The following is a 26,080-nucleotide window of genomic DNA, read 5'->3' as shown; positions in this document are numbered from 1 at the left end:
AGTCCCAGGAAAGGCGCAAAGCTACACAGAGAAACCCTGTCTCGAAAAAAAAAAAAAAAAAAAAAAAAAAAAAAAAAAAAAGAATTACTAGGTTTAAATCTAACAGGAGAAAAATGTTATTTTATGAGCTAACAGCTCAAAACTTCATCCCTCTCGGGACTTAGGGTACTGTTCAGCTTTCCTCAGTCTTCCTCATGGAAACTTACTAGTTAGTTCATTACAGTAAATTAAAGCTCATCTTTATGCGAACCATGTAGGTGCAGTAAAGCATCAGATCATCCCACAAGCTATCAGAGTTCTCCACAGACAGAGTTCTCTGGATGTCTATGTTTCCCTCAAGCTTTGTGGAAAACAGTAGATCTAGAATTTAACAGGAAGGGATTTATTACTGTAAGACGCAACCAACCCACATACGGAAAATTCCACTCTGTGGGCAATGGCGTCTATAAACCTAGCTATTTTATATTGATTTAGGGAAAGTGTTCCTGGTAAGGGTGGGGCCCAAGAGATGTGGGGAAGAAAAAAAAAAGAATTTTAGGGGCCTTTCATCTCGTTTGTAAAATAATTTAATTCCTGATTTTTTCTTCTTGAAAGGGAGGCAGGAAAAAGATTTATCTAAGTGAAAACAGAGATCAGTTGCCTGTGCAGGTGGGGACATGGGAACCAATTTTACAAAGAACAGGAATTTCCCCCTTTCCTGAGCACTCTAGGACATACCCCAAAGCAGTTCCTGCTAGGAGGGTAAACCGAGAGACCATCACCCTGTCACCAAGTTCAAGTTCACATTGGAGGTGATTTGTTCCCCTCTTTAAGATGTTTATTCTACCCTTCCTCTCAGCATGCCATAGACGATCACCTCAGGGAGTGAAGGACAGCAACACAGTCAGGAAGGTGCAGCCCTAGATGCCAGAATAAAAGTCGATGGTCTAGAACCAAGGGTACTGGAATGGCATTACTCACTCGATGCAATCATTCCATCAGTGGTGACTAGAGTGCCTGCCTATACTGGGTCCTGGCTTTATGGGGTGAGGAAGTGACTCTGGCTACTGCTGGATAGGAACATAGTGTTCCTCTTCTCCTGGGCACTGAGCTCAGAAGTAACTGGACACCAGCCACGCGGGAGCTGCCTTCTCGAGGAAGAGTGTGAGAAAATAGACATGACCATCAGGCACAGAGGAAGAAGTGCTTTGGGTTAGCGCAAGTGTAGTTTGACTAAAAGTCTGAAATTAGTGCATTTACTCTAAATAAAACCCATGGTGCCCATACCTCTAATCCCAGCACTTGGGAGGTAGAGGCAAGAAGATGGGAAGTTCAAGGTCATCTTTGACTCTATTAACAAGTCCAATGATAGCCTGAACTACATGAAACCCTGCCTCAAACAAACAAAAGGCAACTCTACATTTTTAAAAACCTGGGCTAAAGAATAGACTTATAGGTAGGCTTTTCTGTCATTATGCCTTAGAAATATCATTATCTGTTGTTTTGGTGTCTTGTTTGTCAGAGTGCTTGACACTTTAGTGAAAAGAATGTATGGTCCGTGGAATAGCTGAATGTGACTTCTCTTGATAAGGAATGCCAGGAAGCCTGTGACCAGTTAAACTGTTGGATCACAAGTGGTAGTCTTGCCCTTGAGGAAGACACAAGGAGAAACACATGTCTGTTAGATGAATGAAAACAGGCAGACACTGCAGCAGAGTTTCAAAGAGTGAGTGACACTGCATGTGACGGGGTGGCAAGAAGATGCTGTGGAATATTAGTCGAAGATGTGTTACATGTGTTTATGCTGTGGAATATTTGTTTTAATGCCACAAAGATGTGTTGCATTCTTTATGTTGCATTTGTTAACTCTGTGAAGCTGTGTTACATTGCCTGTCTAAAACACCTGATTGGTCTAATAAAGAGCTGAATGGCCGATAGCTAGGGAGGAGAGAGAAATAGTCAGGCCTGGCACGTAGAGAGAAAAAAAAAATAGGAGGAGAAATCTAGGCTTAAGAGAAGAGGGAGGAGCGAGAAAAGGAGAAGGAAAGGAGGACACCAGGGGCCAGCCACCTAGCCACGGAGTAAGGAGGAAAGAAAGATATATAGAATAAAAAGAGGTAAAAAGCCCAGAGGCAAAATGTAGCTAAAGAGAAATGGGGTAATTTAAGTTAGAAAAGCTGGCTAGAAACAAACCAAGCTATGGCCAGGCATTCATAAGTAAGAAAAAGTTTCTGTGTATTTATTTGGGAGCTGGGAGATGGGACCCCAAAAGAGTAAAACAATTAAAAAAAAAAGATATTTTTTATTATCTAAATTAGTTTGAGACTGGGTCTTGTATAGCTCAGGCTGGCCTCAGACTCATTATGTAGCCAAGGATGACCTTGAACTTCTGATCTTCCTGCCTTTCCCTCCCAAGTGCTAGGATGACTGGCATGCACCAGCACAGGTCTAGTCTATGCTATATGTTGGGATTGAACCTGTGGCTTTGTCCATGCTGGGCAAGCATTCTACCAACTGAGCTACATCCCCAGTGACAATTTTTTTAAACAGTCCAGAGATGAAAAACTAAAAGTGCTTGTTGTAGAATATTATTTTAAGGTGTGTTACTTTTGTTTATGTTACATTTGTTTAACTCTGTGAAGCTGTGTTACTGTGCCTGTATAAAACACCTAATGGTCTAATAAAGAGCTAATCAGCTAACAGTGAAGCAGGAGAGAGAAATAGGTGGAGCTGGCAGGCAGAGAGGATAAATAGAAAGAGAAATCTGGGAGAAGGAATGAGAGGAAGAAGTAGCCAGAGAAGGAGTAGGACAATAAGGGTCAGCCACTCAGCTACACAGCAAGCCATGGAGTATGAGTAAGATTTACAGAAGTAAGAAAAGGAAAAAGATCAGAGGCAAAAGATAGGATAATTTAAAGTTAAAAAAAAGCTTGCTAACAACAAGCCAAGTTAAGGCCAGGCATTTATAATTAAGAATAAGCCTCTGTGGGTGATTTATTTGGGAGCTGGGTGGCGGGCCCCCCAAAAGAACAAAAACAAACAAGTGCTAGAGATCAAGGGGAACATAACCCAGCTTCGGTGTTATTAGAGCTTCAGAAATATATACATTTTAAGAGTGTATTTGGCCTTGGGGGAAAAGCTCATGACAACAGGAAGGAATGCCCAATGTTCTTAGATCTGTTTCAGGAGAATTTTTAGCAGCAATATTTAAAAACAAACAACCCAATACAAGATGAAGGAATGTCCTGTGAAAACCTGACCATGCACTGCTTTCTCTGGAGTATTAGAATCTGGATACAGCTGAGCCTGGACGTGCCTGTATTACTGGCACTTGGGAGGCTGAGATGGGCTGATGATGAAATTGAAGGCCACCTTGTCTCCGTAACAAGATCTGGTCTCAAAAGAATCTCTCTCTCTCTCTCTCTCTCTCTCTCTCTCTCTCTCTCTCTCTCTCTCTCTCTCTCCCTCCCTCCCTCTCTCCCTCCCTCTCCCTCTCCCTCTCCCTCTCCCTCTCCCTCTCCCTCTCCCTCTCCCTCTCCTCCCTCTCCCTCCCTCTCTCTCTCTCTCTCCCTCTCCCTCTCCCTCTCCCTCTCCTCTCTCTCTCTCTCTCTCTCTCTCTCTGAAACACAGGCCCATCCTTGGCCATGGTTCGTTTGCCATTACCTTCCATCTCAGAGTGCAAGGTTCTTGGGGCAGCTCTGGACTCCTTTTGTTGCTATAGGCTCCTTTGCTGTTTTTTAACCCATGACTTAAAACTATAATTTACTAAAAAGTCTACCGCTAAAGAGCATCAGTCCACTCTGATGTTCCAGTAGCCCCTTGACTTTGATTACAGGCTTGAAATGTCTCCATGAATGCATCACCTTGGCTGGTAATTACCGTTTGGACCTAAGCTGGGATTTCTATGCAAACTCTACCGAAGCCAGTATGTGGATGGTGGGTGATGGAATGAAGCTGAGGAACAGGAAGGGAGTAGAAAATCCAGAACTAGCTGGGGTTTTGAATGTAGAAGCAACTTGGAATTCAGTGGACTGGAGGAGATAAGTGTCACATTAAGGAATTTTAGTGCAATTTGGTAATAGATAACTGCTATTTGACCCTTATGGAATGGTTCGAGTATTTGCCCTCCCAACCTGTCTGGCTTATGACTGACCAAAGTACTTTATTCCTAAGATAATCTGTTCTTCTGAAGTCTGGCAAGAAGCTTTCCTTGGCTTTTTCATGTGGGCTCTGGGGACTGAACTTTGGTCCTCATGTTTTAAAAGATCATGGTATGAGGAAAAAGTGAGTTAGGACGGACATAGAGCCTAGCAGTAGAGTGCTGGCCTAGCCTGTGCAGGACCCTGGCTTTGATCCCCAGCACGTTCTGCCAATAGAGAGAGGCTTAGTGTGGCCATGTACACAGGCTGGGTTTACTTTGTCCACTCTCTAATAATGAGCTTTTTTGTCCCTGTCAATGTTCACTCTTGCAAAGACTGATGAAAACCAAAACACATTACCTAGAAGTCTACCCTTTAGGGGGCCCTGTCTTTTCTAACAAGTAGGGTCTAGTTATAGCACATGGCATGAGATGCTTGCTGGGAGTTATCACTGTCAGGCTGATATGAAAGAAAGAAAAGGAAGTCTTATTTGGACCATCTGACTACCATCAGCTTGGCATGACATGTTATCAGCTACATAAAATCTCATTTTAGCACTGGCCTGTGGCGAGGGGATGAGAACAGTGAAGTAATGCATCCAGTCAGCTGCCAAAGTATGACACTAAGTGAAAAACAAGAAGCAAAACTCTGCTGGGGAGAGCCTACCACAGTGAACAGAAGTCCTCTGAGGAAATATCAGTGGAGATTACTCCAGCTGCTGAGAACAGAAATGGGAGATGCCCATCAAATTAATACAGTTCGTCCTGTCTGTGAGGACAGAGACAAAGGCAGGGCTTTTTTTAGCATATGGCTATCATATATCTACAGAAGTGCATATATCTTAGAACAACAACCAAGTCTTGGAGACAGCTCAGTGGCACAGTGGCAGAACTTGCCTAGCCTGGGTTTTAGCCCTAGTACTGCCTACATCCTTGCCAAAAAAAAAAAAAAAAAGGGGGGGGGGATACATGGTCTAGCATGTTTGTGTTATGCATGATAAAATGAGAACTCTTAGCCTCCCCTTATCCCCAGCCAATGGCAGAGGTCTGGAAGAGCATGCTTCCAGGAGCTGAAGGGATAGTTCAATTGGTAAAGTGTCTGCTGTACAAGCTTAAGGATCTGAGTTCAGGCTCCTAGCACCCAAGTGAAAACCAGGAGCTATTCTACAGTCCCGGTGCTGGGGAGAAGATAGATGGATCCCTACAGATCACTGGACAAACAGCCTAGCTGAACCCATGAATACCAGGTCCAGTGAGAGACCACGTCTCAAAAAATAAAGTGGAGGGCAAATGAAGACTCCTGACATTGGCCTTGGTTTTCACACACACACACACACACACACACACACACACACACACACACACATGTGCATGCATATACACATACTTAAATGAACATGCACACAAGCCACACACATGTATCAACTAAAATAAACAGACATTTGCATTCAGGTTACCTGCTATGACTGGTACCAGCTACAGGCTAAGTTATCTTGAGGATGGTGGTCCCAATGCTAATACTGTGCTGATCCACATCTCTGGTTTCCAAGCCCTCCCCAATCTTAAATCTCAACTCAAGTTCTAAAAATTCAGTGATCCCTGAATTAAGGGCATTCCTCTAACTGGGTGGAAAAAGTAACATTCCAAGAATGCCGACCAACTGTTCACCAGCTTCATGTAAGGAAACCCAAGACCAAATGTGTTTAAACTACTTTAGGCAAGTTAAGGCAGAAATAGACTAATGATGCCTGCATGGCTGGGCTAGCGATGCTGAAGCGAAGTTCTGGAAGGATACTGGGATGGTCCCTTGTGTGATTGTGTCTCAACAATCATTCATGAATTAAAATTTTGCTCATATGGTTCTGATTGTAAATAAAATGATGTGTCCAGGTGCCAACGGTCTCTCTCAGCTCCAAGTCAAAAGCAATCAGGAAATAGTGGGGTGCGGGGAAGGAAATACTGCCGAGTGATACATCCCTGCTCAACAAGAGTCCATAATGAAAACTCTCCCTTTAGAACCACGACAGCCCAGGCAGAGTGCCTGCCCCCAGCCACCCCCTCTCTCTACAGCAGCACTCTGGTTGGAAGAGAGCAACATGGCACCCCATTCTTGAGAGACACATAGCCACTTGATCTCTATATATGAGGTTCTCTTAAAGGTTATTTTTGTTTCTGAAACCAGAAGACCTGACTGTGGTCCTTGAATCGGCGCAACCATGTTAGTGTGCAGAAAAAGTGAAATGAGCAAACAGCAAAAAACCAAAACTAAACAAGCAAACACACACACACACACACACACACACACACACACACACACACCACTCACACACATATACCACTCACACACATATACCACACACGCACCCCCACACCCACACATACACACATACATACACGCACAGATATACACACAGCACTTACATACACCACACAAACATCTCACACCCCCCAAACACATACACATACATACACACATATAGACACACACATAGATACACACATACACACATACACACACACACACACACACACACACACACACACACGAGTAGAGGTTCTTCTCTACTAAATAGTATATTTGTCACCCCTGCTCTTTATCAGTTCCATGATTGAGATGGATGCTTTCTATCACATACTCAGTGACCTCAGGGGACCCATTTGGGTATTTTAATTAATTTCACAGCTCAGGCACTCTAATTTATAAGTTTCTTAGTTCTGACTTTGCCTGTTGTTGTTGGCATCAAGGAGAACAGAACCCTTGACTTAAATGGATTCCAGGTCCAGGTCTGTATCATACTGACAGACACCACGGTCCTCTGAGCAGCTCATTGCCACCAGATGGGCCAACCATTCCTCCTCATTACCAGAAAGCACTTGTTTGCAGCAGCCTGTTCCCCAAGCTAAAGGAGTCTGGTCCTTTCTCACAGATCCTACAGGTAGCAGCAGAGAGGAGTTCAGGGCTTGTGCGGCAACTGTAACTGTCCTTGTTGCCTGAGCTCTACCTTCCTTCAGTTCTTCCAGAAGGTTCCTCTTGGTTGTGCTAGTTACTGATGACTCCTCTCCTTACCAGGACTTTTAGTTTTGCTCCTGAAATACACTAGTTATGTTATACTTGAAATACATAACCATACACACATCTTATATTATATACCTTGCCACGCTGTCCTGGGGTTGGATGGAACCAGGCACTGAAGCTGCATACAATAGGAACTCAGCGCCAGGGAGGGAGTGATGTTTATAATCACCCATTAGTAGGGGACACTGTCTCCATGGGCCATGTCTCCCTTTTATAAAAGGATATGCAGGGACAGGAAAGAAGGGTCAGTCAATAAAATGTTTGCTGCACAAGCATGAGGATCAGAACTCTACCCCAGCGTGCTCTCTGGGCTCACTGGCCACTCAAGTCAGCCTAGTTGGCATGCTCCAGGTCCCAATGAGAGACACTGTCTCAAAGAACAAGGTAGATGGTCCTGAGATTGTCTTCTGGCTTCTTCCTGCATGCACGCTACACACACACACACACACACACACACACACACACACACACACACACACTTATCCTTGTTACTGAGATAACACAGGAATGAATTTACTTCGTTATTTGCCTATAATCTGTCTCCTTCTCTCTAAATGTAAGGACACAAGGGAGGATTTCTGTCTGCTTTGTCTTTTTTTTCTCCTAATACATTTTTCATTCTGTTAGAATCCCTCAAACAGAAGGCAGGCATTAAATAATTAATTCTGGAATAGACGAACGGCATAGCAGCATAACATTTTAAAATTTGTAGTAACAAGGTCTTGTCATTTGCCCAGGCTGCCACGTCCTTTTGGTGAGGTTCCCATCCTTCTAAATCTCTTCCTCCTTTCCCTTCCCTCATCTTACTCACCATTCTTCTCCGCTGGCTCTTTGCTTCCCTCCTCTGAGTAACTTGGAAAATGAAATGGCAGTGACATGTCCATTTTGATATGACAATGTAATTATGCAAGGACTTGAAACACCATGGAGTGCCTCCAAGGTCACTGGGCACTCCCCACAGTGTTCCGCTGTCTCTAGACCAATGGGTTATAGACTGAATCTCCTCAGCCCTTTAGGAAGGTTCCCTTGTTGTTACCTAAAGACTCATGGGAACGGTGTAGGCTGTGCAATACTAATCTCCCTTCCTTAGGGAGGCTACACAGTGTTCCCTCTTCCCTTCCTCTCTCTCCTCTTCTCTCCTTCCCTTCCTTCCTTCCTTCCCTCCCTCCCTCCCTCCCTCCCTCCCTCCCTCCCTTCCTTCCTTCCTTCCTTCCCACCTGCCTGACTGCCTGCCTGCCTTCCTTCCCTCCGTCCCTCTCTCCATCCCTCCTTCCTTCCCCCTTCTTTATCTCCCTTCCTGCTCTCTCCCTTTCTATCTTCTCTTCCACTTCTTCTGTTTTGTGTTTATTTGTTTATTTGTTTTTTTGTTTTTGACAGGATCTTACTATACATCCCAGACTGGCCTCAAATTCGATTTCTTCCTGCCTCCCCCCGCCCCCCCCCCCCCGAACCCCCGGCTCAGTTCTGGGAATGCAGGAATGTCCCACCATGCCTAGTGCACACACTGCTCTCACAAAGAAAGATCCTCAAAGTTTACATGAGGATTCAGCCCTGGTCTCCATTTTCCAACCTCACCCCACACCAAACATACCGGCTTGCCCTCTCTCTGCCTTTGGCTTTTTAACCAGCTTATTTCTCTCCTAGAATGACCCCTCTTCTCTAACTTCCTGGTGGCCAGCTGCTTTCTGTCATCCAGGTAAAGGCTCAAACCCCCAGTTCTCTCAACAGAGTCCTCAGTCCCCCTCAATCCCTGTCACTGCCCATGGCATGCTGCTGGCTGTAGTGGTATTGTGTTCCCCAAAATATTGTGCACCCTAATAAACTTATTTGGGGTCAGAGAACAGAACAGCCACTGGATACATAGGCTAGAAAATGGTGGCACTCACGCCTTTAATCCTATCACTTGGGAGGCAGAGATCGATCTGGATCTCTGCGAGTTTAAGGCCACACTGGAAACAGCCAAGCATGGTGACTCACACCTTTAATCCCAGGAAGTGAGCCTTTAATCCCAGGGAGTGAGGCAGAAAGCAGAAAGGTATGTAAGGTGTGAGGACCAGGAACTAGAAGCTTTTGGCTAGTTAAGATTTCAGGCTTTGAGCAGCACAGTTCAGCTGAGATCCATTTGGGTAAGGACTCAGAAGCGTCCAGTCTGAGGGAATAGAATCAGCTGAGGAATTGGCGAGGCAAGGTGGCCGGCCATGGCTTGTTCTGCTTCTCTAATCTTCCAGCATTCACCCCAATAACTGGCCTCAGGTTTGATCTTATTAACAAGACCTTCTAACAATTCATGCTACTCCTCAGCACAGCACAATCAGAGACGGCCTTGTCCATTTCTCTCTCTCTCTCTCTCTCTCTCTCTCTCTCTCTCTCTCTCTCTCTCTCTCTCTCTCTCTCTCTCTGTGGTCTATTGTTTCGGCTACCAAACAATAGCAGCAAGCTCCGTGAGGGCAGGTAAGGTGTCTGAACAACGTTCAGAACAGTGCTGGGGACACGGTAGACAGTGAGTACACACTTGGTAAGTGATTGACTCAGGGATGTGAACAGTTTTCTGGATAAATGTTCTCTAAGGGCTCATGTGATAGAGGTTCAGTCCCCAGTATGTGGTGCTTTGGGGAGATGGCAGAATACTGAAGTTGGGCCTATTGTGAGGTGTCCTGGTCATTGGGGCTACACCTTTGAAGGAGTTATTAATATCCCACCCTTTCCTCATCATGTCCCAGTCTCATGGTGAATGGTTTTACCAGATGCTGTTGCCATGGTGTGCTGCTTTGCTGCAAGGCCAACAGCTACAGGGCCAGTCACTCACAGTCTGAAGCCTCCAAAGCCACAAGGCAAAATTAACCTTTTCTCTTTATAAGTTGATTATCTCAGGTGTTTGTTACAGTAACAGCAAGCTAACACAATTCCTGTGGGCATACTCCAGAAAACAGAAGGTGAATCTCAGCGACCAGCTGTTCATAGCTGTTGGTAGTCTTCTCTGCATTTTTTATGAGTAACAGGAAGAAAGGTGCAGTTATGCATTTAGGAAAAAGTATAACCCCTGGCTTTGCCTGAACAGATCAGGGTGAGCTGACTTAGAGAGAATGACTTCCTTATGGCTTCTTCCATATTCCTCATACAAGTATTTCCTCTCTGGCTGCATCGATCCCAACATTGTGCATGTTTTATTGAGTCTGCCTGCACCTTACTGTAGGTTCAGTGTTTCACTGTAAATCATCCAAAAATACACACACACACTAATTCTGGTATTAGAACCTGGGAATTCATCCCATTTTGCTCTCAGACTCTAGTCGGGCCCACAACCAAATCAAACAGGATTTCCACCCAACTGCTAAAAGGTTTCATGGAAACCACTTCACTGCTAACTTGCTATGGTGTCTCTTGGTATTTTTATCTTTCCTTCAAGAGAAAGGCAGGCAGTTGTAATATGTACCGGGCTCCAGTGCTTCAGGATGAAGATGATGATGTTGCCATGGAGACACCCCAACTTTGTGGGTACACACATGCATGCACTTGCACATACACTGTTCTTACCAACGTAGCCTGGGGTCCCACAGGCCGTGGACATCACATCTCCTTTGCCCTCCATTTTTGACAAACCAAAGTCACTGATCATTATTTTGGACTCCTCATCTTGACTGTAGTACAAGAGATTTTCAGGCTAGAAAAAAACAAACAAAACAAAGACAGCTTAGAGATTGTAAATCGAAACTGTAGACCTACAGCCCAACTACTTGGGAGAGCATGTCTCTCCAAATAAAAAATAAAATGAGGACTGGGGATGTAGCTCAGTGGTAGGGGGCTTGCTTAACATACAAGAGGCCCTGGACTTGATCCCCAGAACTGGAAACAAGCAAGCAAACAATTGAACAGCAGGTACATTTAAAGCCACCTTACTTAGGGAGACTCATCAAGTCTCACAATTAAGAACAACCTTGACCTTTAGTATAGACAATGTCTACGTCAACAGATGTCAATTAAAACAGCAGTGCTCACTAAGCAGGCTGCAGAGGGCTCTGCAGAGCATTGGCACAAGCAAGTTTTCAATGTCATTCTTTGCCTTGGCTAGTAGTTTTGCCTCTTTGAAATGAAAACCACATTTTGAGGGAACCTAAGAAGCCGATGGCTCTCAGACCTTGTCATTTCAGTTCTTGGCTAGGGGAACAGGATTCCCTAGAGGTGAAACCACATTTGCAGGATTTGCAGGTTCTCATGAGTTCCTTTCTTTTCTTTTCTTTTTTTTCTTTCCTTTCCTCTCCCCTTTCCTCTCCCCTTTCCTCTCCCCTTTCCTCTCCTTTCCTCTCCTTTCCTTTCCTTTTCTCTCCTTTCCTCTCCTTTCCTTTCCTTTTCTTTCTAATCCAGAGACTTTGCTGTGATGCAAGGCTCTCTCCTGGCTGTCCCGCCATGTCCTGCAATCCTGGCAGATGGGCTGCACCTTGCTGAGATCATCCACTACCTGCTCACCCCCCTCTCAGGGGAAGGAGGAGAACTTTGGAAATGAAAAAAGCGGCACTTCCTTGTCATGTGCCCACAGATGCCTCTCTTCTGGCTGCCTTTCTGTCAAGCACAGGCCACAGTGTCTTCCTGTGACCCCTGTGCACAGGGAGAGCTCACATGAGGTCCACACAACAGAGGTCTCAGTCTACCTTCCAGACCTGCAGTCTTTGATTTGTTTGGTTGGTTGTCTGTGTCATTTTGCTTTGATACGGGATCTTATGATGTAGTCTACGCTGGCCTGGAACTTGCTGTAGGATCCAGACTGGCTTCAAACTTATCATCCTCCTGCCTCAGCCTCCTGGGATTACAGGGGTATATCTCGGTGCTCAGCATATCTTCACTGTGATTTTTGCAATATCAGTGACATATAGGAGGGACTTCCTTGGGGCAGACAATGAAATATTATTTACATGGAGTTTTAGGCAAACCTGGGGATTGTCATTGGTGCCAGCAAGGATTGGGGTAGGGCTTATGGGTACCACGATGCACCTGCCTCAGGCTAGCCCCAGCTCCACAGGGCTGGGAAACTCAACATGGAAGACAAACGTGTATTTTTATTTATCCTTTACTTTTTGTGTGGCTTCAGTTGATGCTCTCTCTCAGGGGAATGGTTGTCAGGACAGTCCTGGAACTTCTAACCACCAGGACAATTCTGAAGATTTAGTGAGTGAATAAGTACTTGTGGCTCTTGTCTACAATAAACCTTAAAAGAATGAGAGCAGAATGAAGGATCTTGCATGGAAGATCATTTTCTCACCCTATTTCCAGACTGGCTACCCCCCCCCCCCCCCCCCCCCCCCCCGCCAGCCCCAGGATAAAGCCATATTCTCCTGTCAGGCTTCTGGGGCAAATCTTGGTTGCTGCACATTGAATTTTAGGAATTATTATAAATAGAGTGACAAAACTTGTCTAGAAAGTGTTTTTTGGTCTTTTGTATACCATCATTAACTGTTCACCTGTGAGGATATTAAACAGAGGGGAAACATCCTTTGGTAGATCTGAGATGGGGTGGGAGTGGACCTCTGCGGGCAGGAATTCTGGCATGCAGTCTCCGCTATGAAGAAACTGTAAGGATTGTCCAAGACTCTGTCCTTGACCAAACCTTGGCCAAGATCCTCTGAGCCCTCTTCAGAACAAAGCCTTGACCTTGGCCTCTCAAGTTCCTCTTTCTCTAGCCAGGCCAGCCAAGCACAGGCTCAGCATGGATGAAGTGAACTCACTTTAGAGGGAATCCCCACTCCTGAAATATGACCAAGTTCTTCCTCTGGTGTTTCTGATGCTGTTAAAGAAACACTTACTCTGACATTTTTAAGGGCAATGAGTACTCTTCACTACCACCCTGGGGCTTTATAGGAAGAGGGACCTGATTCAAGTCCAGTGCTACAGAGGCTGTGGCAATTTTCAGCCACGGGCAGGTTGGAGGGCAGTCGGGGGAAGAACTGTGAGTAAGTAAGGCAGACAGTGGCAAGGCCAACTTGATAGGACTTTTGCTTCAGGCATTAGACAGGGTGACATGGTATTGAGGGTGGGAGAGAAGAGGTTTGGTCAGATATCCGGGGATATCTTGTGTTTAATAGATCTAAGATGATTCTTATCAATTTGGGTCAAAGAGGAGAATCTTTGTCCATGTATGAGTCCTTGGTCTGCCTTTAGCAAGAGACTTGTGAGGTCACTTTATTTCTTTTTTTAATTATTATTTTATCTTCCTTATTTATTTATTCATTTATTTATTATTTTATGACACTGTGGGTCAAACCCAGGACCTTGTATGTGCTAGGTAAGGGCTCTACCACTGAGCTACATCCAGCAATGCCCTAGTCCTTACCACTGTTAGGCTGTCTTAGCAAGAATCCTGATGTCTCTTCTTAATAATTTCCTTTAAAAATTGTGTGTGTGTGTGTGTGTGTGTGTGTGTGTGTGTGTGTGTGCTGAAGTGTTGGAACACGTGGAGGCCAGAGGTCAACACTGAGGATCTCCCTCAAATGCTTTTCACTTTTTTTTCTTTTGAGACAGGCTCTTTCCACTGAATCTGGGGCTGCCAACTGGGCTCAGCCTGGCTGGACAGTGAGCTCCAGGGATCCTCTTGTCTCTGTCTCCCCAGTGCTGGGTTACAGGTGTGCGTTGCCATGCCTGGCTTCTTTATGTGGGGCTGGTGACCAAATCCATCTCAGGTCTTCATGCTTGTAGAGCGAGCCTTTGGAGGACTGAATCACCTACCCAGTGTCCTTCTTAGCAACCCTGCAGGCCCTGTGCTCTCCTCCATCCCAGCCCTGTTCTACTCCAAGTACCACTTTTTCTTCTTGTACTCAGAGCCAGAGCTGGGCTCAATCTATCTCCCCTACGGCAGCAGTCTCAAAAAAGGCTTCTTTCTTGCTGCAACAAATGTCAAAACATTTTTCTTCCCTTTAACAGAATCCAAAGGGAAAAATATTTTCAGTCACCTGCAGTAGTGATACAAAGAGTAATTGGAGTCGGGAGTCACCATGACAATTTTGTGAAGAGTGAGATTTGAAGGAAATCAAGTGATGCTGATGGGGGCTTTGCAAGGAAAATGAAATGGGCCAGTCTGTATTGAAACAGTTGAAATGCTTGGGAAACGGGGGAGGGGCTGCCTCTTGTCGTAAAATGCCTGGGGTTTAGGAATTATCCATTAATGAACTGCAAGACTCAGTCACAGATACCAAGAGAGGGCTCTGTTTCCCCACCACTGGCTTTTACTTTTCCTTGCCCCAGGATTTCTACAGCTGGAGAGATAAGCACGTGACTCATGCTACCAAAGGAAGTTCAACTCAGGCAAGAGATTGCCAAGCACCCCCTTCCCCCAACACACACACACCTAACCCCACAGGTGGTTCATTCTGACCAGTAAGATGCTTTCCTGAACAATTATCTCAGAAGAGGGTTAAAGCAGCTAGATATTCACTGTTGGGATCAATACTTTGAGTTGTCTCAAGGTTTGGTAACGGCAACAAAGCTTTTCCTGGCAGGTGGGGGTAGACAGGCAGAGTTGAAGTGGCCAAGGGATGACCTAAGGGGTCATCAGGAGCAGTATGAAGGCTGTGGGTGTGAAGGCCACAAAGAGCATATGTTCTGCATCACAGTTCTTCCTGCCAGAAGGGGACCCTTGGAAGGGCCTGGTCTCACCTGAAAAATTATTTTGCTGCATATTATGGCATTACTGTAAGACAACTGTGGGCTAACATTCAAATTAGACTATGAAGTTCCCTTCTTGGTAATAATTTACATAATAATCCTTGAAAAGATCTCATTCAACACATTTCTGGGAAAGTTACTGCTGCACAGAACAACACAATGAATCCAGTCATCTCAACAGGGGGCAGTTTTGTCCCTCCGTGGACAAAATTCAGCAAAGCCTAGAGACATTTTCATTTCTATGCCTCCAGGAAGGGTGTTGGAAATTTAGAGAGTAGAATTCAAGGGAGCTGCTACACAGCCTGCAGGGCCCAGGGCTGCTGCCCACACAGGGTCCTCCATCTCTAAATATCAATAAGGCAGAGCTAAGGAACCCATCCAAGTTCCATGTGGGAGTCGTACACACTTCCTTTCTCACTCCCTGTACTTTAACAAAACAGAGCACTGGGTTGTCTCTAGTGGTTTCCTAGAGCCCACATAAGAACATCTATTTGGAAGGAGAAGTGGGCATGTTTGATCACGGGTTAGGGTAGCATCGCAGACCCTACATATGGCTTTCATTAGCACCACAGGCTGGCTGTTGCTGTAGCTTAGATTGGGTGGCCTTCATGTTATCAGGAGTTGATGAAAATTTAACACCACACGGATGAAACTCCTTGGAGCCTCTGAAAAGAGATCACACAAAAATCCTAATGCAGCCACTGTGTTCTGCCACAAGGGTAAGCCCAGTTGTCAAAATCATCTTCCCTGTTCTTTTTGATGGCCATGGGATGCACTTCCGGAAGGGCCTGGTGTTCCCGAAGTTCCCCAGGCTGAGACTTGCAAGCGCTTGTCAGCAGCTCTAGGTAGAAGTGGAACATGGTCTCCTGTTTCGGCGACCCACTTTTTAAGGGGGACACGAACACCGCTCTTCCTGGATACGTCTGAATTGTTTATAACTTACTTTCCTAGGAAGTGCCAACGGCCCTGCACACCGCCTCTCTGAAGTCGAAGCACTAACTTGCTTAGCAACAGCTAGATAGCAACAGCTGTAGGTTCAAAGCACAGACGTGGCATGTGGCAGGGGCACAAAAGAGCAGAGAAGGGGTGCTGCTGGGTATGTACGGAGGTGCTGGGCTGCCTGACCTAGCTTCTCTCTTACCCAGCAGAGCCTCGGGGCTCCAATGATGAGCTCATCATACTCACAGCCCATTTGCTAGCAAGAAGATAGCAAAGGCCAGAAGGGCTTGTTGACATCCCTATGTCTCTTTCTCTAGTGTTTCCTCAAGCGGGGTCCCCAGACTGGCCTCACTGTCACCTGAAAGGCATCACCACTCACTAGAAAGGCAAATTCATGGGTCTTCTGCAGACCTGCTTGATAGAGTCCTTATGGGCAGAGCCAGAACACAGAGCTCTTACTGGCCTCCTCACACCTCTCCAACACTGATTGAGGTTAACAGTTTCACATCTCTGAAAGGAGATCTCTAGAAGGTCCTAAGATGACTATGGAAAGGGGAAAAAAATGGAACCAGAAAAATGATGAGAGAAAATGATACATGGAAAGAAAAAGAGAAAACTCCAGAGTACATCTTGTCTTTTTAAATTGATTTTTTTTTTTTAAATAGTCCCAGCCGGGCACATGCCTTTAATCCCAGCACTCGGGAGGCAGAGACAGGTGGATCTCCATGAGTTCGAGGCCAGTCTGGGCTACAGAGTGAGTTCCAGGAAAGGCTCCAAAGCTATACAAAAGAAACCCTGTCTCCAAAAAAAAAAAAAAAAAAAAAAAAAAAAAAAACAAAAAAAAAAAAAAAAAGGTCCTGCTTCAAATTAATGTGCCATGCTTTGTTGACGCCCATGGGAGGCCTGCCTGTTTCTGAACAGATATGGAGGAAGAATAGATGGGGAGGGGGTAGATGGGAGGCGCGGGGTGGGGGTGGGGATGGGAGGCAAGAAGGAAGAGGAAACTCTGGTTGGTATGTAACATAAATGAAAAAATTGATTAATAAAAAATGTTGTGGTGCTGGACATGGAACCTAGAGTTTGAACATGCTAGGCAAGCGCTCAGCCACCAAGCCACACCCTAACCCAAAGGGGAATCTTCATGAAGGGAAAGCTATGCCATTCTACTCCTTGATACCCAAGAGCAGATGGTGGAGAGATGCTCAACTTCTGTTGAACAAATGTTTATAGTTGACTCTAGCTGACTTCCTGCTAAGGGCAGCATGCTTGCAAGTCATCCTTATGTTTATATATTGAGTGGTGCACATATGTGCTAGGGGGTGGACATCTGCCCCACTCACACAGTAGGGTATGGAGGCTGGACCTGTAACACTGTAGCATGAAGTCACACCACAACCTGCGCTCAACAGCGCTGCTCCTCACTGACTTCACAGTTTTGTGTGTGACAGCTACTAAAATCCGGGTGAGGGGAAGGGAATGGGACACTAAGGTGGCCACTATAAGGCCCAAACTCTTCAGTGCTAATAGATGAAGAATACTCACACCTCAGAAAAGACAATGACTTACAGTCTCATCACCCAGGAGGCGAAAGCCAGAGACCTGAAGCCAGTTTCAGCTGTATAGTAAAATTCTATTTAAAAAGCAACCAGACAAAACCAACAGGAAGGGAAGGAAGGAGGGAAAACAAGGAAATGGGGAGACTGTGAATGAAGGGGAAGAGAGGAGGAGAGGAAGGAAGATGGGAGGAGGGAAGAGGAGAGAGGGGAGGAGGGGAAAGGGACCTTCAGGACACCAGAGGACAGCTGTACCTGTAAGCTCATTTACAGTGCCGACCTTCTTCCTGTTACCCCACACTCTCCCTGCTCTTCCCTCTCTTTCATATATGGCTACTGTGTTTATAAAGGGCTGGATGTGGGACACAGCCCTGAAGAGCTCCACTGGGGTGTCCTAGGTAGGAAAGGCTTGAGTTCATCTTACAAATCCCAGGTCACAGTCCTATCATTGAGGGAAGTCAGGGAAGGAACTCAAGGCAGGAACCTGGAGGCAGGAACTGACTCAGAAACCATAGAGGAGTGCTGCTTACTGGCTTAATCTCCATGGCTCACTGGCTCGCTTTTCTTACAGCCCAGGACCACCTGCTCAGAGGTAGCACTGCCCACAGTGGATTGGGCCCTCACACATTAATCATTGATCACACTGCCCCCACGTCCTGCCTACAGGTCGTTCTTATGGAGACATTATCTCAGTTGAGGTTCTCTCTTTTCTGATGACTATAGCTTGTGTCAAATTGACAAAACAAATAAACAAACAAAATCATACCCCCCTACACACACAACCTAACCAGCACTGGGAATAAAGAGTCTCCATGGTTTTCCTGCTCCCTGCCCCCCCCCCTCCCACATACACACACACACACAACCTAACCAGCACTGGGGATGAAGGGTCTCCATGGTTTTCCTGCCATGTACAGGATGCTCTTTTCGAAGTTCTTGAATTAATATACAACCACCTCTCTATGGACCTGTGGGCTGCCTCATGGCTACAGAATCTTGTAAATGGTGGCTAGCTGCATTGATCTTCATTCTCTTTTAAACTACTTCCGGCCTTAATGCACTGACATCCAAAAAGTAGACGGCCACCCATTCCACTTGTCTCTTCTCAAAGCAGCCTCATCCCTTCCCCATAGCCAGCCCTCTCCAGCAGGTGCATTGTGGGTTGTGGAATAGTTGGATGGTATTGTGGAACAACGCCTCACCTTGAGGTCCCTGTGGACGATGCCCATCCTGTGGAGATAGTACACAGCATCCAGGACCTGGCGGATGAGAGTGCTGGCATCTTTCTCTGTGTAAAACCCCTTCTCCACTATCCGATCAAAGAGTTCTCCACCGGACACACTGTGGAACAAATAAATAAGGCATTAGAGACATGGAGGACTGCTGAATGATGCAGGCAAAATCATCACTCAGAGTTATCAGTAGGATAAAAGAGCAAACTTTGTTGTTTTTTTTAAACCTGGCCTGGCATTTCTTTTTTTTATTGATTTATGTATTTTATGTATATAAATGCTCTATTTGCATAAATACTTGCATGACAGAAGAGGGCATCAGATTCTATTAGAGATAGTTGTGAGCTACCACTTGGTTGGTGAGAATTGAACTCTGGACCTCTGGAAGAGCAGCCAATGCTCTTAACCACTGAGCCATCTCTCCAGTCCGCAAACTTTGTTTTTAAAAGTAAATTTAAAACATGAACCCAATTCTCAATTTAGAGTTTGCCCAACAATTTCCCCTGGAGCAATCCCTAGAAAAGGTACCAATGTCACAGCAGTAAATATGGGTAGAATAAAAGGAAAGTAGAAACACACACACACACACACACACACACACACACACACACACACACACACACACCAAGACTGTGGCATAGCCATTCCTAAGAAGTCTTTCTTGACCTTGGCCTCTATTATCTATTCTTCTGTGAAAATATAAAGTCGAAATGGCCTTCCTGACTAAGCATCATCTAATATAAGCAAGCAGATGACACTGGACTGATGTTTGTGTGTAGGGGTTGGGGAGGTCTTACATGACAAGGCAGTATTGGGGGCAATATACTGGCCTCCAGCAGGAATCTGGAGTTTTGGTCAATGTTAGGGCCTAAGACACTGGGTACATGAGTGCCTTTCAGATCCTTGGACCTTGGCCTTTCTCCTGATGTAAACGAGTGGATGAATTTAATCAACTCTTTTCAGCAACGAGTAGGTGCACACCCTTCAAAGTTATCAGACTTTCAGAGCACTGGGGACTTACAGAAAAGAACGAGGACGGGGAAAGGCACTATGCCAGGTGTGGTGATGCATACCTGCAAAACCAAGACTTGAGATGCGGAGGCAGGAAGGTGGCAAGTTTGGGGCTAGACTGGGCTACATGGTGAGACCCCCCTGACTCAAAATAAAATAATGAAAAGGAGGGCACTGCATCACACAACTCGGATATGGAGCTGGTGACAACGATTCATTCTAATTTACTTTGAGTTTTATATTTCATTTGATGGGTTTGGTGTTTTCAATACACATCCAAATGAGAACTTGTGGCAGCCATAGTTAAGGGCAGGTAGATATGCTGGCTCTGACCCTGCCATTTCACACCTTTCACCCACCACTCTATGCTGCTGCAACCCTGATGAATCAACAAGACAGAGCAGCCAGAACAGAAACAACCAACTACCTTCAAAGCTTGAGAATGCATGTATCACTGAAAGAACAGTGCTCTACCTAAATAATTAAGGCATTGTGGAAAGAAACTCAAGGGACATACTATTAAAAAATCCAAATTTCCAAAACCACATAAAACATATATTTCTTAGAAATATTAAAACCATAAACCAGCTTTTAAAACAACTCCTGTTTTTACAGTTTTAATACAACAAAAGATAGATGTTAGCCGTGGCACACACAGACACGAAGATATGATTCACTTTCTGCAAGTCATGGCAATTAATGTGCAATAATGGATCCACTGAAACCGTCTCTGTAAAAAGCTAATAATGACAATAAAAACAACTGCAGCTATAAAGACCTGCGTTTCAGAGTTTTATTCTATTACCTGTCATTGTTCTAAGCAATAATGTGCTTGGAGAATGTTTCCCTTGCAAAGCAAACTGACAATCTAGAAGGAAAGGCACTCAGGAGAAATAAAAAACAACCAAAGAGTGAAAAGACAGGAAAACAACAAAGATGGCAATATTTCCTGACAACCATGTCATCTAAACAATCTATCCTGCAGCGAGCCAAGCTCCTCAGACATCCTGTCTTGGCAAGCGATACCAAATTCTCTACATTCTTTGTTTTTCTAGAAATGCAAGGGGTTTCTAGAGCCCCAATGGATTTCAATATCTGACCCTCTGCAGAACCAGGGGATGTACTACCATAGGAGGACTGCAGCAGTGTGGCAAGGTGAGCATGGATGCCCTGCAGGCACTCACCTCTTTATTTACTCGACACTCATTCAGCTTTTCCTGGGTGCCCACTACTCATCAGCATGGGCCCATGCACTTGGTGATAGCTAAGGAGCACCAACTACAAAGGGGTAAATGACATTGCTCATCCGTTAACATTGCTCCACCTTCCAGTGACACCTTCCCATTGATGGCCAGCTGGCCACCACTTTGTCTCTTCTGCAGCTGCTGGAGGACAGGCAATAATCCTTACCCGTCCCACCATCTCACCTCCTGGCCAGGCATTTCACAACCCAACCTTGCCCGCTCCTCTGCCTCCTGTGGTATTGTATTCCCCCAAATATTGTGCATGCTAATAAACTTATCTGGGGTCAGAGACAGAGCAGCCACAATATTAAACATAAAGGATAGGCAGTGGTAGCACACACCTTTAATCCTAGCATTCCAGAGGCAGAAATCCATGTGTTCAAGGATACAGACAGGCATGGTGACTCATCACGCCTTTAACCCCAGAAAGCCAGCCTTTAATCCCAGGGAGTAATGGCAGAAGGCAGAAAGGTATATAAGGCGTGAGGACCAGAAACTAGAAGCATTTGGCTGGTTAAGCATTTGGCTGGTTAAGCTTTCAGGCTTCTAGCAGCACAGTTCAGCTGAGAGCCATTCGGATATGAGGACACAGAGGCTTCCAGTCTGAGGAAACAAGATCAGCTGAGAAGTTGGCCAGGTGAGGTTAGCTGTGGCTTGTTCTGTCTCTTTGATCTTCCAGTGTTCACCCCAATAACTGGCCACAGGCTTGATCTTATTAATAAGAACTGTTAAGATTCATGCTACAGCCTCCCTTGAACCCCATCTGCCCGGCTTCCTACTCTTGGGAGGTCATTTTCTACAGTGGTATATTTAAGGTCTTGATGGATTCTCTAAAATGAAAATATGTGCATGGCCATGGGACAGAGGTGCAGTGGAAGCTGGAGCATCAGCATCAGTGGATGGTCAATTGCTGTCACAGGCCTCACTAGCTGGACATTTAAGATTGAACATCCTAAACGTCACATTGCACCAGAGTTCTACTTCTGAATACCGCTCAGGAAGAATTTGGTTTCCTTAGAAACCAGGGCTCTGGGGAAATGTTTAGAAACTTGACAGAAAAAAGTAATAATATTAATTTAAAAAGAAATCTTAAATTTGCAAATCACTTTATACTTTCAAAAAAAAATCTCACGAGGCACACATTTTTTTTTCAATGCCCACTGTTACGAAGTGAACGAATCTCCAAATTCCTGCTTTGAAGCTGCTTGTCTCAAAGTGATAGTATTTGGGGGCAGAACTTTGGGACGTCCTGAGGTTGAGGTAAGGTCATAAATGGTGGTGCTGCCATGATGGAATTATCCTTATAAGGAGATCTCTGTCCCATCTGCCCCGGAAGCCACCACGAGCAAGGAAGAGAGCAGCTCCCAGCAGAATTAACCTCCTCCAGGGCTGTGAGAAAAGACACTTCCCTCCACTGAGTAAGACACCTGCTTATTCTTGAAAGCACATGTGAAGCAGACATGAGAAGTTATACTGTTGCAGCATCTGCAGAGGAAAGCGTATCCTCGTGGTGAGACACAGGTCACATTCTTAGGCTAGCTGACCTGTGTGGGCTGTGTGGAGAGGCCACCTTCTTGAGGACTGTCATCTCTGGGAAGCCTCTGCTGTGAAAGGGCTAAAGTGCATGTTAAAAATGGAACACTCCAATTAAAGCAGGAAGAGCATCGTGATGAAATTTAGGGTGGGGGTGAGGTATCAGGAGATTTGGGAAAGGGAGGAGAACCATAAGAATGGATGATGCGATCCAATGAATGAATGGAAGTTGTCTTGGTCTTCCATTGCTATCAACATAGTATCGATTAGGTGAGTTACAAAGATGAACCTTAGCTAGGCTCTGGTTCTGATCCAAGGCCAAGAGGCTGCGTCTGGCAATGGGCTTCTTGCTGGCAGAGTCTGGGGGTACGTAAGGTGTTGCATGGAGAGTGAAAGGGATACACAACAGCCCCAGCCAAAGCAGCTGTATACTGAATCCACTTGAAAGAATCCACTGGCCATTAATTCATTCATTATATCAACAGACACATCCATGTAGGAGCTTTAATCACCTCTGTGTGTATATATGTGTATATGTATGTGTACAGGCTGGTATGTATGTGCACATGCATGTGGAGGCCAGAGGTTGGTATCAGTTATCTAGACTGGCCATCAAACCCCAGGGAGCCTTCTGTAGTCAATTTCCAGCATTACCATTACAGGCACATACTGTCTCACCTGCAAGTGTTTCTTCTGTGAGTACTGGGGATTGAACCCAGTCTTCATGCTTGTATGGCAAGCACTTCTCTACCACACTTTATCACCAGCCTCCCTCTATTTACTTCCTAAAGATCCGTCATGGTCATAATTTTAATATCATAATGAGTATTAATTTTCAATGCCCTTCAGAAGGTCAACAGAGAAGCAACCATGGAGGGAGAGGTCCAATGCAGACATAGGAAGACAAACTGGCCACCAAACACCAAGGAAACAAGACATGGTCCACATTTCTTCGTTCTCCTGGACTCCAGTTCTGATGGCTGCTAGAGCACGCGAGTTTACACTGAACTTTGCTACCATAGCTCATCTTCTTTGCCTATTACTGTCCACAGCTGCCAGAACGGGTCAACTTTAAATATGCAAATGTGAAATACTTTGATGTCACAATCTCAGTGAAAATTCAGTTTATTTGTAAAACTTTTAAACTATGTAAATCCCTATGAGTGGAAAAATTAATTATCAGGAGACATAATACCATTTCAAAGCTGCTGTACTGAGAAAACATTAAGCTTGGATTGCCCGGTTGTAGACTATCATGCAGTGTAACTTCTTGAGGGCACCAAGAATTATAGTGCAAACCCTATTGTTTGCATGTACTTGAACTTATCCACCTTGTTTTCTCTCTCTCTCTCTCTCTCTCTCTCTCTCTCTCTCTCTCTCTCTCTCTCTCTCCCTCTCTCTCCCTCTCTCTCTCTCTCTCTCTCTCTCTCTCTCTCTCTCTCTCTCTCTCTCTCTCTCTCTCTCTGTGTGTGTGTGTGTGTGTGTGTGTGTGCGCGCACGAGCACTTGTGTGGGGATGTGGAGAAGCTAGAGGTCAATGTTGAGTATTTCCCTCCATCATTTTCCACCTTACATTTTGAGATAGGATTTTTCACCAAACCTGGTGCTCACTGATTTGCTTAGAATGGCTGGCCAGTGAGAACCTGGGACCCCCCTATCTCACTCACCTAATTCTGGGTGTTGGAGGTTCAGCATGGATCCTAAAGCATAACAAGTACATTGCCTGTTAAACTGTCTTCCTAGCCCTCACTGCCTGATTTTAAAAGACAGTGTTCTGTTATCTTAAAATCTGATGCTCATTACTATGTAAAATTGTATGTAAAACTGTTAACGGTGTGAATGTGAAATGTTAGCCAATACTTGGTCCCTAGCAGGTGCGGCTGCTTTGGAGCCTCACTGAAAGAAGGGATTCACTGGGGGGTGAGGGATGATGGTTTTGGTATTCTACTTCCTGTGCAGTCTTTCCTACGACTGTGGCTCCAATGTGGACAAGCACTGCATACTCCCACTGTCCTGCCTTCTCTACTATGATGGGCTGTATCCCCTTAAACTATAAGCCAAAGTGATCTCTTCACTTAAGTTGTTTGTTGTCAGGTATTTGATATCAGTAGTGAGAAAAGCAACGAATAGACCCTCTAACAACACCACCCACACAATCACCAACAGAAGTGCCCATAGTAATGGCTGGGAGATGAGTTCCACTAACCTGTCATAGAACACTACTTAGATGAGATCGAGTAACAGGGAGATGAGTTCCACTAACCTATCATAGAATGCTACTTAGATGAGATTGAGTAACAGGGAGAAGACTAAAGAGTGCTGTGCAGTTGCACCAGGCAGGTACAAGAAGCTGTCATAAGAAGTTACATAAGGGTGTCCTGTAACAGGGCAGGGACAGCACAGAAAGAAAACATATTGGAACAGTACAAGAGCAATGTGGTCTTCATGTACCCCTTTCATTCAGCCAGGCTGGCTAGAAATGTGTTTTCTGAGAATCAAGTGCTCTCTTTATATTTAGTCCTGGGGGGAAGGTCTTCCTGGACCATACAGGTTGTGATTAAGAGACTCTACCCATGAAGCCTCTTTTAATGGAGAAACCCTGAGATCCAGAAGGCAGATGAGGGCAGGTTTTTGGATGGGGGCCAAAAGAGGGCAAATTTTCCTTCTCCACTTTTTTATCAATCAAGTCAGTGCCTGGGATTTTCCTCTGTCAGTCAGGGCAGCCGTCACCTTCCCAGTCTAGCATTCCCATTCCTGCATTGAACTCTGGTCCCCACAACTTTGCTCCTGGGCAACACCCTCAACCATTACAGTGAAAACAAGGCTCTACTTCACCCTACCTCTGCCATCGAGACTTTCCTCCTTCATCAAATCCTACTTCAATAATTTCAAAAACAATTTATTCTTAGAACTCCATTTCACAGTATCTGCCAGGCTTCAATCTGTTCAGAGATTTCCAAAATACAAACAATTGCCTTTCCATCTAATGGACCAGAAAAATTTAACCCCCTATGTACCATTATATTCTGATTCTGGCTATTTTGTCTTCTTCATATGTGGCACAATGGGGCTGAACTGTGTTTCCCACCCTAAACTCTGTATTTTTAAATCTTAACTCTCCAGTATACCTCAGTGGCTCCAATTAGAGTCAGAGCCTTTGAAAAAGTTAATTAAGACAAAGTAGTTCATTTTACTTACTAATAACCTTATAAAAAGAGACAATGGAATCAGCCGTGGAAGGGGTGCTTAGCCTATGTAAAACCTTAAATTTGATCTCTAGTACCCAAGAGAAGAGATGAACAAGAGATACAGTACACACAGGAAAGAATAATAATTAATAAATGGGACCTCATGAAACTGAAAGGCTTCTGTAAGGCAAAGGACACCACCATTTAGACAAAGCAGTGGGCTACAGAATGGGAAAAGATTTTTGCCAACTACACATCCAATAGAGGGCTAGTATCTAAAAATAAATAAAGAACTCAAGCAACTGGACATCAAGAAACAAATAATCTAATTAAAATGAGGTACAGATATAAACAGAGTATTTTTATTTATTTTATTTTATTTTAATTTTTTTTGTTGTTTTTTTTGAGAGAGGGTTTCTCTGTATAGTTTTGGTGCCTGTCTTGGATCTTGCTCTGTAGTCCAGGCTGGCCCCAAACTCACCGAGATCCGCCTGGCTCTGCCTCCCAAGTGCTGGGATTAAAGGCATGTGCCACAACT

At 44.9% G+C, this 26,080-nt stretch overlaps 1 protein-coding gene across 2 annotated transcripts in view; it reads right to left on the bottom strand.

The window, feature by feature from the left end:
- The window catches only part of Camk1d (calcium/calmodulin dependent protein kinase ID), a 415,689-nt gene that overhangs the window by 48,156 nt on the left and 341,453 nt on the right, over positions 1-26,080 (bottom strand). For both annotated transcript variants that reach the window (XM_059263561.1, XM_059263562.1), the window contains exons 4-5: positions 18,538-18,676; positions 10,728-10,854 (exon numbers count right to left, since the gene is read on the bottom strand). In XM_059263561.1, the coding sequence (XP_059119544.1) occupies positions 10,728-10,854; positions 18,538-18,676 (266 nt within the window). The remainder of the gene's footprint in view (positions 1-10,727; positions 10,855-18,537; positions 18,677-26,080) is intronic.

Source organism: Peromyscus eremicus, chromosome 5, assembly GCF_949786415.1.
Source record: "Peromyscus eremicus chromosome 5, PerEre_H2_v1, whole genome shotgun sequence".
Classification (NCBI taxonomy): domain Eukaryota; kingdom Metazoa; phylum Chordata; class Mammalia; order Rodentia; family Cricetidae; genus Peromyscus; species Peromyscus eremicus.
Note: the sequence above shows the minus strand (reverse complement) of the source record. Positions and strands in the feature narration are given on the sequence as shown.